At 34.4% G+C, this 17,472-nt stretch overlaps 1 protein-coding gene across 1 annotated transcript; it reads left to right on the forward strand.

Annotated features, from left to right (window-relative positions):
* Positions 1–5,716: 5,716 nt before the first annotated feature.
* On the forward strand, positions 5,717–9,109 carry LOC121743828 (stromal cell-derived factor 2-like protein). Its single transcript, XM_042137199.1, has 6 exons — positions 5,717–6,106; positions 6,737–6,877; positions 6,994–7,134; positions 8,390–8,439; positions 8,520–8,649; positions 8,729–9,109. The coding sequence occupies exons 1-6, from the start codon at positions 6,008–6,010 to the stop codon at positions 8,810–8,812; spliced, it is 645 nt and encodes a 214-aa protein (XP_041993133.1). The 5' UTR covers positions 5,717–6,007; the 3' UTR covers positions 8,813–9,109.
* Positions 9,110–17,472: the final 8,363 nt, after the last annotated feature.

Here is a 17,472-nt window from a genome sequence, read left to right on the forward strand (position 1 = left end):
TCTCTATACGAACATCGATTAAATTTTAATTTCTTGCACAATATTACTTATATTATACTTCTTTTGATCTCTAGATTCCATATAAACTATTTTCCAATGGAAATTCCTAATATTTCTCGGCAAATTCGCCGAAAAACTCTAATCGGCGACTTTTCAAAAAAAACGTACTAAAGTTCATTAAAACTCAATTCTTTGCTCACATATCTTTTCTAACACTTATTTAAGACTTGTATTTCAGTATTCCATGATTTATCGAATTATCAGAATTTATTTTGTTATTTATTTCGAATTATTCACCGAAAACCCTAATTTCGACGATTTACAGCACCGGAAATTCACTTTTCCGTCTAAGGTGGGTTTTGGGGCATTACACAATTACTCAACTCTTCATGATTCATATAGGACGGATATATCGTTGAAACAATTGTTCTAAGAGGATCCCCAGAATTAGACACAACAATGTCAGAAGGAAGATCAATAGTTACTTCACCATCATTTGGACCACCAACAACTCCATCTCCAATAGAAGCAACCCAAGAAAAAAATTCCTTCAATTGTGAAACTTCATCAGAAGATGCAACACTCAAAAGTCGCATGTTTTTTGTCAACCTCAGAACTGTGCAATTCCTCCAAGGAGCAATTAAAAACATTATAAGCAATAACAAAAGGAGCAATGTATTTCTCTCAACCCACTTTAAAATGAAACATTTCATATTCAACAAACGATTTTATACAGTTTTAATTTCTGATATGAGTGGAGTAAAAAAAAATAACAAAGAAAAAGATGTGAGACAAAAGATTAAAGAGTATGCGTTAATTAGAATAAGATAATTAAGTAGAAATAAGATATAATATCAGTATGTACACTTAAAAAAACCATAATGTAAGGTCCCAATCTAAATAGAGCGTTTCCTATTCAATATGAAATTTTATTTTTTATTTTGTGAGTTGAGTTTTAGTTATAAGTTCTTCCATTCCCTACCTCTTTCACAAAGCAACCTTAAAGTAAAAGAGAATGAGAAAAACAGTTATTATAAATATGAAAAGTATTTTTATGAAACAGACATAAAAGAAAATATGAAATTTTTCTATGGGACGAATGAAGTATGATTTAATTGTTTGATGTATGTTCCTATTTTAATATATTTCAAAATATTTTTTTTAATTATAATGCTATCATTTGTCAATTGTCACTCCATGAAAAAAAACTATATTACATGACATGTCTTAATAGAAACAACATAAGAAGACTTAAATTTTAGTAATAAATACTACTCGTAACAATATGTATCAAAATGCCCTCCCGAAGAACCCTTCTGTTTTTATTATTTCCATATCAGTATTTTTTGGTGACTTAGAGCATTCATTATGGAAGGGCCCTCCCAAAGAACTCTTTTTTTTTTATTATTTCCACATCAGCCTTTTATCCCACTTGTTCTTAAGGGTTTGTCTCCTTGCAATGGAAGAGCCTATCCCAATTTTCATTTTATTTTCATTAGTCAACACTATTTGTATATTTCAATTTTAATTGTTTCACTCAAGTAAAATGCGATAAAATGGTGAATAAGAATATATTCAAGACAAATAAATTATAGAAAACATACTTAAGTAACAAAGAAACCCTACATTTTAAAATAAAGACAGAATATAACCAACAACAAAAACACATGCAAAACATAGAAAATAATAAGCAACAACAAAAACACAAAGAAAAGGGTTGAATGTGAATAATGAGATATGGAGGTATATATATAGGGTTTAAAAAAATTTAAAAAAATTCAATGCACTATCTCCGCCAAAGCCGATACAACAACTCTTTGGGATGATAGTGGAAAGGGCAATGATCGGCCCCTCTTCCACAATGAGGGGCTGATGAGGGAGCTGATCATAGGCTCAGCTCAATTGATCGGCTCCCCATAGTGAATGCTCTTAATATGTGATACACTAATTCTTGTGACAAAATAATAATAAATTCAAAAGGATATTAAAACTAAAAATATACGTTTACAATATTCTAAACAAAATCTACTCCCTCCGTTCAATATAGAATCATTTTATCATTTTTGTACGTTCCACAATAGTGGAGTCATTTTGTAATAGTGGAGTCATTTTATCATTTTGGTACATTAGTCATTTCCCATTTTAGTAAAAGTCAATACATTTATTCCCATTTTAGTAAAAGTCAACACATTTATTTCCACTTACTTTTCCCCCCTTCTTACTTTCTTTTCTCTACTTTTTCCTCTCTCATACTTTATTATCTTTTTATTTAATACATTACACATATTTTTCTTAATCTCCGTGTTCGGAAAAAAATACTTCCACTATGGAACGGAGGGAGCATTTACTAAACTTCTAAGATGAAAATTGTCAAAAATGGAATAAATAAGTAAAGGAAAATAGAAAAGGGATCGTCTCTAAATCAATATCAACATAAAGAAAATGTACGAAAAATATTTTAGAGTATACATAAATAATACGAAAAATATTTTAGAGTATACATAAATAATTCCAGATTTAATTAAATAAAATGGCCAAATAATACTGATTATTAACCGAAAACACGTTTAAAGCAAAAAAATTTGATAACTAAACTAAAATGGTTTTACATGAAAAAACACGCCAATACACCAAACACCGGCACACCATCTCCTTCTCCAACACACACCTCCTTCAGCCCCGACCCACGCCGTCAATCCCTCCCTCTGCTTCTACAGAAATTAAAATAAAGAAATCACCATAGTCGACTAAAAAAGGGATAAACCATTACAACCTCATTATTGACATATTATCTTGAAATCTCAGCGCCACCTCATCACCATTACAATCCATTTTCGACTCCTTAGATACGTTGGGCTGAATGGAATGTCTCTAAAAGAATGCTTGCATTCGGGAAAGTTTATAAACAAAAATGAATGCAACAAATATCTCACTCCCTCGCCTACTTGCCTCTCTCTCTGTACGACCCCCCACTTCCAGTGGCCAATTGAGAAACTTGAAATGGATCGGAAGGGACGGATTTAAAGAGCGAGGCGCTGAAAAACCTTGCTTCAAAACATCATTTTGTAGAGAGCAAATTGATCAACATCTTCTTCTCTGGGGCAGCGCCAGATACCAAGGAAGAGGCGCCACGGCGATTTTCGGGCAAGGTATGGGAAAATCAGACGGGGGAGGGGCCGACCTCACCCTCCTTGGATCGCCACTACCCACTTCTCTGCACAACAACTCCCCTCCATCGCCTTCCTTGTTTCGCCGTCAGTCGACCGCCGGTAGTCACCGCATCGACGGCGTCGTTGCCCTAAAGCTGTCACTGACTCGCCAGATTTCACCCAGTTCATGCCGCCCGATTTCTTCCTTGATCTCCCTCCAATCTCCCCCACCATTTGCTGCTGTGTAGCCGTCCAATTCGCCGTATAAACCTAATAACAATCAAATTCGTAGCCGTTGCAGCTTCCTTGTTCTCCTTTGCTTCTTTATTTATTAGCATAGATATCTTTCACATATTCACTCTCTAGTATTTATAGAAGGATGTTATCATGTTAAGATGGAGTACTTGATACTCTAAATGAATCTGCTATTTCCAATTCTCCATAATACCTTTTGCATTGCTTAAGATGACAGCTATTATTATTGGAGGGATAGACTACGTTGCTCAAGAGTGATAGCTATTATTGCTGCAGATAGCTGCAGATTAGCTGCCCCCTCTATCTCTCTCTCCCCCTCTAATAACTCCAAATTGAGCCAGCTGGATTTACCAAAAGAACCCTCTTACATTCTGTATTTTTTCCCGCCAAAAAGGGCAATACTGACTTTTCATCACACTGTCACTTTAGATTAGTATAGATATCTAAGTTTAAAATGACATTGCAATTAATTTTATTATTTAATTGCCCAGAGAAGGGATTTCCGGTCATTTAGTTTAGAAATCAATCTTATTTTATTTTTTACGAAACTTAAAAGGAGAACTAGTGAACTGCATGAAAGATTAACATTTCTTTGCTAAAAGATTAACATGATTTTATAATAGTTTAGAAAAATATAAAATAAAACAACCGTCAATATGGTACTAGTACTTTTTGCTTGGAAGCACATTTAAAAAAAATCATTTCTAGGCGGTCATTACACTAAAAAAATATTGTGGCAAAAGCAAACTTGACAAAAGTAAACTAAATTCAACTGAATAATTAATTAAATTAAAATACTTTGGCATATGCATATCAAAATATGACAATGATGAAGTAAATGAAAAAACTATTACGAAAAGCGTGGAAAATTCCTATTCCTAATATACTGATTTGGTTTTGATCTATGCCTTGCTAAGATAACCAAGTTATTGCTCAATCGTTATGAAGCGAGCAATTCTCTTTGTAACACGGAGAACCTAGATTAAAATAATACTCCATCCATCTATAAGAAATAGTTCCATTTTTAAAATTGAAAAGTTTATATTCCTATACTTTACCCAGCTCGTCAAAGAAATGGAACAGGCTTGGTGAGTGTAATGGGCTCCATTTGCGCCAATTTGTAAACTCAAGACCAGGCCAGGCCGAGCTTCAACCCACTTTAATTAAACATGTTTTTGTTTAAGATTTAATGGTAACTATAATACTCCCTTCGTCCCAACTAAGTTGAGACATAATTTTTGGGCACGGAGATTAATAAATTGTATTGAAAAGTATGAGAGATGAATAAAGTAGGAAAGATAAAGAGAGAGAGTAAAGTAGATAGTGAAATAAAGTAAGAGTGATTAGGTGTTTTTTTTAAAAAAAAGGAAATGACTCAACTTAGTTGGGACTTTCCAAAGAGGAATACGATTCAACTTAGTTGGAACGTATGGAGTTTAATTAAATGGCAATACATTATTAATATCTCTTAAATTAGTATCAATTTATTTTTATAGGAATAGAATATGGATGTAAAAATTTTGTGAAAAGTGTGGAGTCTACTATCTCTCAAAATAGCAATTAGAACATTATTCTATGAATGGAGAGAGCAATATTTTCAATTTGCGTCGATTTTACAATCAATTAGTCGAGACAATTTTTTAAAAATATAATTAGAGTAAAATATTATTTTTTTAAACGACTATAATTTACTTCTTAGTACAAAAATATAAAGTCAGCTCTAGCACGCATGTCATATCATTAAATCTGTTTGATAAAAAAGATGGGATATGAGAAGATACGTAAAACAAGATAAGAAATACGGACTTTGTGTCAAGATATGAAAAGATATAATTTTTTTTCGTTGTTATTTGATAAAAAAGAAATTATCTAAATTTGTATAGTATATTAAATAACATGGCTTAACTTGACAATGGTTAAAATTATAATTCTCTATCTTGGTATTATTAATTTATCAAACACCCATTAAAGTACAATTTCAATTACAAATTGAGTTGTTTTAGGCTTCAAAGATAGAGATAGATTTGATATACCATTACTTAATATTAAAAAATTGGAATATAAGATGGAATTACGAAAATCGCGAAAGATTGAGATCGATTTAAAACTGATAATCTTGAAATTTTGAATAATGGAGTACCTAGTATCTAATTATATCGATACAAGGTAGATTTCCTAATACCCAATAGAAGAAGCCCACGTCAACAAATGTACACGTGGAACAATCCAATTCGCAGGTTACTCAAGTCACACGTGGCGAGCCCCAAACTCTAATTCCAGTTTAATTTAATTAATCATCCCACGGCAAACGAAGGAAGCCACATTGTGTAGTTGCTCGATAGACGAATTGCAAATTCAATCGAAAAAAGCAGCCGGAGCTCCGGCACCGCATAGAAGCTTTAACCGTGGCTCCCCCCGCTTCTCCGCAGCACCAACACAGTAACCTCACCCGCAGGAAATCCGCGCCGGCGTCCGCCTTCTCCGCCGCGTCTTCGTCGGGTTCGACACGAATAGTCTACCGGGAGTCCGTTGGCCGATCCTCCGATCCGGATCTGATCCTCCCATTTTGGCAGAAGACTTGGTTCATCGTACTGTTGCTAGTGATGGCCGTCTCCTTTTTCGGTCTCGCGATATTCCTGCTTCTGACGCTCGACTCCGATTATGGTTCGACTCCGGTTTCCGCCGCCTCCGAGGGCGTTCAGGCATGTGATGTTTCTCCTTTATGTCTTTTTCTGGTACAGTGTGTGTGAGCTAGAGAGGAGATTTCTGGTTGAGTGAATTGTATTGGCTATTTGATCGGTAAATTTTAGGTATTTTTCATCGTAAAAAACTAAAAATTGATTTATTTTGAAAAGATGGAGCTCGAAAATTGAAGATTTATGTTCCTGTTCCTGTTTATGTTTCTGATTGGAGCTACTACGGTTACGGGGAATTAGTTTTGTTGCAACTTAGTGGTGAATGCTAGTGCATTTGTGAATTGATTAATATTTGTAGTTTATTATCTGGTTGGATCGCCTAAATATATCACTCCTCGTTGATGTGATTTTGTTTGGTTTCTGCGAACATGTTTCGGTTTTTGTTTTGGTTCTAAATTTCGTTTGATAAGTATGATTTCCATGAGAACTGGAACTGATGAAGAAGGTATTGTAGATTGGAGGTCAAATTGTATGGCCTATGGTTTGACTAGTGAAAAACTAAGAAATCTATTTAGATTCAGGTGCACTTTGACGATTGATGAAAAGCTAATTTGGTTGTTTGTGTAATAGTATGCTTTACTGACTAGCTGAAGTAATTTGTCATTGTACCAACGTGTTTTATCAAATATTTTGTAGATATCATATGGTTCAGCCATCAAGCTGATGCATGAGAAGACAAAATTCAGACTGCACTCTCATGATGTTCCTTATGGCTCAGGCAGTGGGCAGCAGTCTGTTACCGGTTTTCCTAATGTTGATGATGCCAATAGCTACTGGGTATGTCAACAGTCAGCATTACATCGTATGATTGTTATGATGTAACTGTAATTTCTTTGTGCGTGTGATCTATTAATGCTGGTTCCTGGACTGTTAAAGAGATTTTTATTTTGCAGATTGTCAGGCCAGTACAAGATTCATCTTCAAAGCAAGGAGACTCGATCAAAACTGGAAGTCTTATTAGGTTGCAACATATGAAAACTAGGAAGTGGCTGCACAGCCACTTGCATGCCTCACCAATATCGGGCAATATGGAGGTTAGTGTCCATGAGTTTGCTTAGCGACCTTCTCCCTACATGAAATATTTGAATATCTATCCTTGGGTCTGCTTATCTGGATCTTAAACTGAGAATATTATTTCTTTTACTAGTTTATTTCATTGTGCTGAACTCCACCATTCTGTAGAGTAATGTGACATTCACTGTTACTCAAAAATGTTTTTGGCTATAAATTCGTGTAACCTGATTATTTATTCGACATAATGAGAGTATGAATTAACAAGGTTAGGTTTCATTACAAATCCAAAAGTTGCATTTTGATTAGGGATGTAAATTCAATGACTTTCAAATTTGTCAAAATTAGTTCAGAATAAGGGTTGAATATCTAATATCTTTGCTAATATTGATATGATATATATTTCCAAACTCTTCAATCCACTGACACCTAGTAATTTAACATAAGTTTCTATTATATCAATAGAAATTTATAGAAGCAAACATATCATTCTTTTACTAATAATATTTATTGTGGAATATCACGACAATAAATCCAGAGTCTATAAGTGTAGGTGAGGTGCAGCTTTCTGAGCAAAAATCTGAACTTCTTAAAGTTGATTGATGTAATATAGCTTAAGCATAGCACAATGTGCATGAGTTTATTGAGAGAAACTAATGCTAATAAATCAGCTTATACGTACTAAGCTTGCATTGGCATCTTCTTGTGGCACTTAGAGTTAACATGCAATACACTGCATGGAGTTGTATTTCTACTACCTATATGTTTTGCAGTTGGAATTCCATTCATTTTAATACTGTGTGGTTGTCTATAATTTTCTCAGATGGAGTTTTTCAATGGGTAAATGTCTTTCCTTTTCTTTCCCCCTTTGTGTCCCACTTGCAATAGATGAGTAACTTGTATTCATACATGAGATCCTTGTCGCCTTCCTTCTGGAAATCATCGTATTTGGTATACTTCTTAATAATAAGATTAGATCTTACCAATCAACATTGTCCATGGACTATATAATTGTCTAATTGATGTGTCATGTTTTTTTCTAGAAAAATTATTCAACTTAGTTCATCTGAAATACTATTGCAACTAGTGGAGAAAGGCAAATTCCCTCTCCCCGCTGGTCAATGCAAATTACAAAATTTGTATGAGTTTCACATTACATACATTTTTTATGTCTTTGTTTATAAGCTTATATAGATCCATCGTGTTTGATATTCCATTTTGCATTGAGTGTTCCTATTATTGTCTTAAGCTGATTACGTGATGGAATAAAAAATACAGGTCAGTTGCTTTGGCAGTGATACCGAGTCTGACACTGGGGATCACTGGAGGTAAAGACATATAGCTATGAACTGTGTGGGTTATGTGATTAAGCTTCAGCATTCATTGTGTTTGTTGTGTGTGGCTTTAGTCTTGAGATTGAGGGAAATGGAAAGACATGGAGGCAAGATCAAAGAGTAAGGCTTCGGCATATAGATACTGGTGGGTACCTTCATAGCCATAACAAGAAATACCAACGCATAGCCGGTGGGCAGCAAGAGGTAAGAAAGAAATAATAACGGATTAACAAAGTTGCAGCATCGATTCATAAATTCATAATGGTCTGTGGAATTGTTTCAGGTGTGTGGTGTTGGTGAAAAGAAACCTGATAATATTTGGTTAGCAGCAGAGGGCGTCTATCTTCCGGTTACTGAAACCAAGTGAAGCTCCTCTCCCCTCTCGGCTCCCGTAGTAGGTAATGACTAATCATAGTTGAGAGATTTCTGTTAATTTACTAGGGACTTACTCTCCCCCTTCTCCTATATTACAGAACACAATTGCATGTGAACATTTTGAAAATAGTTTCATGTAAATTCCTAATAGTGCATGTAGACTTTACTATATATTCTGCAACTCATGTCACATGTTCAATTGTGGTTGAAGTAGGGGTGTAATCGTTTCGTATTTGTGACACTATTCGAATATTTGCGTTGAAATAAAATTTGAATAATCGAATATCCATTTTGTTGTCATAGTAAGTGTATTTTCGATGGTTAAATCGTTACCAAACTCTATCAGAAACATAAACTTTTTTTTACTGTTGTATAATTGTAGTGAAATTTGTAATTACATTAAAAAAAATTGTACTCCGACAAAGTGAACGTTTTTTCCTTGTGGGTTTTAAATATTTATTTAATCCAACAATGAACTATATTTACCATAAATCTCTGTGATCAAATCATTGAGAATGGTATGTTGTTTTTATACATAATTAGTGTTTTATATGAACTTAGATGCATATATATTTTCAAATGTTTGGTTAAATAAACTCTTTATATTTGGATTCGATTGTTGCAACAGGAATTGTGTTGAATATGATTCATAGACTTTATTTTGTGACGTGTTTTTCAGTTTGGTGCTAGTTTTACGCTGGTGATGTGCGGGACAAAAAAAATTATTTAAAGTAAATCATAAATAACAATAGTATAACTAACTACGTAGTCTACATTATAAATAATACTAGTAGTACATATTTAATCTATAATTTCATATGGAGCCATAAAATGAAATAAAGTAGTACCATAAATTAGGTTAACCCGGCCATAACAGAAATAGTACTAGGTGTGATTTTATGTAAAACAATGATATGACTTTTAAATAGCCACTAAACATATTTTTTCTTATTTTTATTCAATTCCTTATTGATATGCTCTTGAGTCTTGAGTGATTCTTCTCCTGTCATTAAAAAAATAACTGAACATGCACGTCAATTTTTTATATTAACTTAAATTAAATCTTTTAATATAATTATTTTTAAAATTTGAACATATCATTTATGTTTCTGGTAGGGAGTGTTTAGGAGTATTTACCACCGTCGTACATATTAGCCATCGAAATTATATTGGTCTATAACCCTCCCTCGTGAGGTTTTATTTAAAATAAATTATGACCAATTAAGAAAAGGTCAGGGCGAAGTAAATCCCAAGACTTCTTGATTATAGGTACTGAATTTATAAGGTTTTATAAATTTATATATTTATTTGCCAATCCAAAAAAAAAATAACACCAATATTACTATATTAGGATGTACTATCAAAAATCAAGAGCAAAATAACGCCAACACTACTAATTACAATCATCGCCTGTATATCTAGTTTCTGTCATGGATCCTTCTAGGGGGACGGAATTAAATTTATAAATTTAATACTATATTTTTATAATAAAATAAATAATAGTACATTAATATTCAATTATTTATTGGTAGCAACAAATAGAATTTACCAACAATATAGATAATACTAAAAATCAAATATATTTAAAAATTCCGTCAAAGATATGCAATAACAATAAGATATTTAACCATATACTAATAGGGGATATGATCCATTGGTAAGAGTGTCCACTATGGGGAGCCCGCGGCTATAGCCACGGGTTGGGGCGGAGGGCGGGCGGCTATAGTGGGGAAGTTGTCCGGAGGGCGGGCGGACAACATTTGGGGGCGATAGGGGTGGCGGACGCGGGATAGGCGGGGTTGGGGCGAGCCCGCGGCTGGGTAGAATTAGCCGCGCCTATAGGCGCGGCGGATTCAATTTCGATTTTTTTTTTATTTACCTCTTTAAATACCACTCCCCTCCACCTATTTTTCACCATTTTCACAAAATCCATCCACTCACTATCTACACAACCACTCTCTAAAAATGCACCGAATATTCGTTGTATAATTTTACCGGTTTGCAATACACCGAATATTCGGCCCTAATTACCTCGTTTTCTATTTATTTACATTGCGATTATTTTAATTACAAAATTTGTGAGCTATTGGAGGTGTCCACTATAGTGGCGGAAATAGAATTTTGGGGCTGTGAACAACAAAACTGAGGCTATGGATAAAAACTAGGGCGAGGCTATTGGGCGTGTCCGCCTTATAGTGGATACCCTAACTATTTTCTAATTGCTAACTATTACCAATCTTACACCACTAATTTCTAAGATTTAGTGATCACAGGTTGCCATGTGGAATTTCAAAAGTAATTTTTTAATAAGAAAAGGGTACGTATGTCATTTTGTAATATTATTATTTATGGAATCAAATCTCCATGATCCAGTCACGCCAATCTCCATGATACATTCACACTAATTTCCAATAATCTTCACAGTCAATTCGCGTCTCCAATAATCTGCCGATCAATTCACACGAATTCACGCATTTAGCTTCAATTCTGCAGAATCTTAGTTTATTAACTCGATTCAGCACGCGATCTTCGATTCTCCATTGTCGATTTATGTATTTTCAATCCAGTTCTCGATTAAGCTTGAATCGATTTTGCTAATTTTGCGTCGTGTATGATGAGTACAAATTTCTGTTTTTTCGATCCAATTCTCGATCAAGCTCCTTTGTTTTCGTGCTCCTTTGTTTTTTTTTCTTGATTTTCCTATGTTCATGATTGTTTAATGTTGATTTAGCCTCTATTATTATTAGTTGTCTTTGTTATTAGTGTAGGGATCAGATTACTCGGGGTTCACTAATTACCGGGACCTCTTTTTATATGACAGAGACTGAGATGGCTAATCTCAGAAGGTACAAGCCAAGTACAACACCAAATATTACAAACAAGAACAATTCAGGGAGTACAAGAATTGGTAGACTAAACCCTAATCTATTACAAGACTTAACCTCTTGCAATAGTACAAGGCTTCTCACCACAATTCACTTGCACACTCAAGAAATCAGTTAGTAATATAAGGAACAGATCCAGAATGGATCTAAAATTGTAAACACAAAAACAGAACACAAGGAACAGAGAAATGGCTCAGGTCGTAACCACGACTACACCAGGGCCAAGGACCTCCTCCGTCCTATCCAACAAGTCACAAGGGAGCACCGTGAAACCAATCTAAACCCCGAGCTAGGGTTACCCGACTGCTACCACTTACAGCCACCCCACGCCACAGATCTGACTCAATCACAGCCACAAGGCCTCAAGAACCCTCGGATCTCACGGATCTAAGAAACCAACCGATAAACCTCCCAGAAATCACACAGGACAAACTCAACCGTTTGAACTCACTCAAATCTCCAGATCAACGCAGAGGTTGAGAGATAACACTCGATCCTCACCAAAAAGAAGAGATCGAAGCCATCGGAGAAGAAAATCGGCCAGAGTTTCACAGAGAGAGAGAGTTTCTTAGAGAGAAGGCAGAGCGAAAGCTCGAGAAGAGAGAGAGAGAATAGTGAATCGAATGAGTGAGTGAAGAGTTGAGAGTCGATTAAAGACTCAGAGAAAACACACCTCACAATCCAACGGCTCAGCGCCATAATCCGGGTGAAGATGACACGTGGCAGCCATCGGGTAATCGCTCCATAAGTAATGGGCTAAGAAGAGTTGGACTCATTACACTTAGAACGGGCCATCAATTAAAACGGCCCAGCCGAATTAATTCCAAGCCCAAAAGGTGGTCCATAATTCCACATACTCCACCTTGGACTACCTTTGGTAAACAGAGGAGAGCCTTGGTCATCGTGTTGCTTCATCACAGCCTACAAGGTTAGAACAAGACACCAAAGAGGCAGAACTCATTAGTCAAGAACTAACCAGGTTGCCTAACAAGACACCAAAGAGACAAAGCTCATTAGTCAAGTAGGTCTTTAACTTTGCCTTGGGATTCCAGTAGACCAAGGTCTAGAGGACCAACAAGGTCTTCCCCCGGGACATGCACATGTACATGCTAACCACAATCAAAATGCAATCTTTTAATGCAACTAAACAGTTTATCAGTAGGTAAACACTTTGTTCCCATGTCAGCAGGGTTCTATCATGAAAAACAGGGTTTTTGCATAGTTGAATAGCAGACTGACTATCAGAATATAAAGCAGGAACAGATTTTAAGAATTTAAGTTCAGAAAGAACTCCCTTTAACCAAATTGCTTCCTTAATAGCCTCTGTGATGGCTATATATTCTGACTCGGTAGTGGAGAGGGCTACTATGTGCTGCAATTGAGACTTCCAGCTTATACAAGAACCACAAACAGTAAACACATAAGAAGTAGTGGACTTTCTTTTGTCCCTATCATTTGCATAATTGGAATCAACAAAACCACATAGATTTACACCATCATCACTATTCATAAAACACAGACCATACTTAGAAGTATGTTTCAGATATCTCAAAAGCCATTTCAGGGCCTCCCAGTGCACAGGTCCAGGGTTTGACATGTATCTACTCAAGCAAGAAACAACATAAGCAATGTCAGGCCTAGTACTAACCATTAAGTACATCACAGAACCTATAGCATTAGCATAAGGAACCTTTTTCATAGCATGGATATCAGCTTCAGACTTTGGACATAAATCTTTACTCAACAGAAAATGAGCAGCTAAGGGCACAGAGGCTGACTTAGCAGCAGACATGTTAAACTTATGCAAGATTTTAAACACATATGGTTCTTGGTGAAGCACAAGCACAGAATCCTTTATGTTCCTATGGATATTAATACCCAAGATCTTTTGTGCATCCCCAAGATCCTTCATATCAAAGTTATCACATAAAGCAGATTGCACATACTTAATAGATTTAAGGCAGGGTCCCATAATCAACATATCATCCACATATAGCAACAGAAACACAGGAACTTTATCAAGATTTTTCACATATAGGCAAGCATCAAAGGTACTTCTCATGAACCCAAGATTTTGCATACAAGAATTAATATCAAGAATGACTTTGTCCACATCGAAAGTGGAACATAAAACATTCAATGTTGTCTCTATAAAAGAGAAGCAATCAAGAATGAGTTTCATAAATTCGCAAGCCCATCAAATATATGTGGGATATTACGAATTTCTTGTATTTATTTATTTGTAAAAATTATTTTTAAATATAAAAACAATTTTTATAAATAAAAAGTATTTTTTTAAAATTCGATTTAAAAAAATTGATTTATTGCGTCAGAGTGACGACACCCACTCGCGCGACGGCGAGTGGGCGTCACGCATGGCGCAGGGGCGCTCCACGTCGCCACGGCGTGTGGCGTGACAGCCCGTCCCGTGTCTCGCAGGAACGGGACGGGGTCGGGACGGGATGGCGTGTCGCAACGCGTCGCGCGAGCGTTCCGTCGCGGAGTTCCGTCCCTCCGCGACGGAACGCGGGACGGTGGCACGCTACGTAGTGGATGCTCTAACAAATAGAATGATGCAAATTTAGCTATTGATTCTGTAAATTGCAAATTTTATAAGACATCAACTTCAATATTAAAAAATGAATAAAAAATTGTACTCACACACAAACAAGCTTGATCTAGATTCTAATCAAATGTGTACTCACACACGTACAAACTAATCAAATCCAATATCCTAATTGTGGAATTATGGACCACCTTTTGGGCTTGGAATTAATTCGGTTGGGCCGTTTTAATTGATGGCCCGTTCTAAGTGTAATGAGTCCAACTCTTCTTCGCCCATTACTTATGGAGCGATTACCCGATGGCTGCCACGTGTCATCTTCACCCGGATTATGGCGCTGAGCCGTTGGATTGTGAGGTGTGTTTTCTCTGAGTCTTTAATCGACTCTCAACTCTTCACTCACTCATTCGATTCACTATTCTCTCTCTCTCTCTTCTCGAGCTTTCGCTCTGCCTTCTCTCTAAGAAACTCTCTCTCTCTGAAACTCTGGCCGATTTTCTTCTCCGATGGCTTCGATCTCTTCTTTTTGGTGAGGATCGAGTGTTATCTCTATTTTTATTTAATGTTGTAATGTTATTTTAATTTTAATGAAGTGTGTTTGTTTTAATTGAATTGTGTTGGAAAAAAAATAAAAAAAATGAAATTGAATTAATAGTAATTTAAGGGACGGAATAAGGGACGGAGCGTTGCAGGTTCCGTCCTTTAGCTAAGAGATGGAGGAATAAAGTACGGTATGGCCCTCAAATAGTAGTTTAAGGGACAGTGGGGATCATCTAGATGCTCTTATAGAACCATACCGACTATTGGCTTTTATCAGATGTAGTAGGCAATAGCATGGCGACTTGTAGAAGACCAAAGAATAACTGTTTAGATTTCAAGGAATAACTGTTTAATTAAAAAAAACTACAAAAGTTATATGTATAAGTCAAGGAATAACTGTTTAGATTTCATAAACATTTTAAATGTTTATTTTGGTACAAATATATATAATACTAACATGCAATATATATTATTAAAAAATAAAATAAATAAATATAACAAAATAATAGCCCTTTTTTTATCCTACTTGGCACTACTAGATCAACGCGATTTTTACGTGGCTTTTATCCTACTTACCAAGAACTTAAAAAGTGGTCTAAAATATCAAAAATATTTCACGGTTGCCCACGTAGAATTATTTTTTTCCGAATATATTTTATTTGAGTTGAGATGGGAAATAATAAACAAAATGCAAAGTTTGTGATATTGTAGACCAATTTTAAATTTCATGGAAAATACCAAAATTTGGTTAAAGTTTATGGTTTTAGAGACCAATATCCCTTTATAAAAATTAGAGTGAACTTCAAAAATAGTCCCTGAACTACGGGTTTATCTCGCCCATAGTCTCTGGACTTTAAAAATATCGTCAGACATCCCTGAACTAAGGGTTTATCTCGAAATTAGTCCTTTTGTCATTTTTTTATACAAAAATACCCTTTTGAGGGTTTGACCAATTTGATCTTTTTACACTTTTAACATTTTAAATGTGATATTATTTCAGTGATGTACTAAATCTGATATTATTTTGAAATTTTTATTCTTCTTCCATTTTATCATCCTTCACTTTGTTTCTTTTTTTTCAATATTAGATTTAATATTTTAAAATTAAATTTTAAATTTAGATTTTTAAATATCAATATTTTTTTATTAATTAAAAATATTAATTCATTGACACTATAAATATTAATAAAAACTATTAATTTTTATTATTTAATATAATATTCAGTTGAATCGAAGAAGTACAAAAAAATAATATTAATCACGATGGAAAAATAAGAGCTATTCTACTTAGCCTTCGTTCGATTGTTATAATTGTTTGTGATTATATATTATGAGGTTGACTAAAAATTTGATACTACTAGAAATTTTATATAGGAGTATTTTGTTTAAATTTTCTAGTTAATTTTGATTGTTTTCAAATAAATAAATGAAAATTATATTAGTCTTACATTAGTTGCATATTTATTTCAGAATAATCGTGTTATGTGATCTATTTATGATTAAAACTATTAAATATTGACTAAAACTAAGTTGGCGTCGACATACCTTATTGCAGCAAAAAGACGATTCCGTCGCCTTGGCGGCCCCTGCACTCCGGCCCGACATGATGTGAGGGAGTTAAATCAGGGTACGTAGTGGGCCCGTTAAGGGGGAGACCTTAACCCACTAACTGCCAGAAGCTCATCTCCCAAGGCCTCATACTCGTGCTTAAGAGATGGAAGCAACTACACGACAACAGTGGATTCGAACCCAGGCTCACTGCAGCAAGATCTGCCCCTCCGTTGCCAACTGCGCTGCCCCTGCGTCGACATACCTTATTGATTAAATATTAGACACTATCAAATATTGATTAAAACTATTAATTTTTGTTATTAATAATTTTAATAATTAATAAAAATTTATTGATATTTAAAAATCTAAATTTAAAATTAAATTTTATAAAATTAAATCTAATATTGAAATAAAAAATAAAGTGAAGGATGACAAAAGGGAAGAAAAATGATAATTTTGAAATAATATCAGATTTAGTATATCACTGAAATAATATCAAATTTAGTATATTACTGTAATAATATCAGATTTAAAATGTTAAAAGTGTAAAAATATCAAATTGCCCAAACCCTCATAAGGGTATTTTCATATAAAAAAATGACAAAATGACCAATTTCGAGATAAACCCTTAGTTCAAGGATGTCTGGCGATATTTTTAAAGTCCGTGGAAATATATAACCACAATCGCAAAAATTATAAAAATGTTAACTAGTTTTTCGCATTAAGAAATAGTCTAAAAACACCCAATCAAAATAATGAAACGATTTATGTTATTTTTGTACTCTAATTTTTTTTGCTAAAATAATGAGAACCGGCATTTGTATGTTCTCATCGATAAAATCGATGCATAAGTTATTCGTTATCAATCTTTAATTTATAAAAGATTAATTTTTCATATTCTTATTCTCAATTTCACAAAAAGAATTATAGAGAAAAGCATTTTTTATAATATCATTAAAAAAGAAACTAGAAAAAGATTTTTTTTTGCATCACTGATTAAAAAAGAATTAGTAAATTGAAAGTGAAAAGACAAAAAGATAGTAGTTCCAATATTAATGAAGAATATAAACCTTCATTTCATAGAAATAATGGATTTTAAGTGAAAAGACATTG

Source organism: Salvia splendens, chromosome 8, assembly GCF_004379255.2.
Source record: "Salvia splendens isolate huo1 chromosome 8, SspV2, whole genome shotgun sequence".
Taxonomy (NCBI): Eukaryota; Viridiplantae; Streptophyta; class Magnoliopsida; order Lamiales; family Lamiaceae; genus Salvia; species Salvia splendens.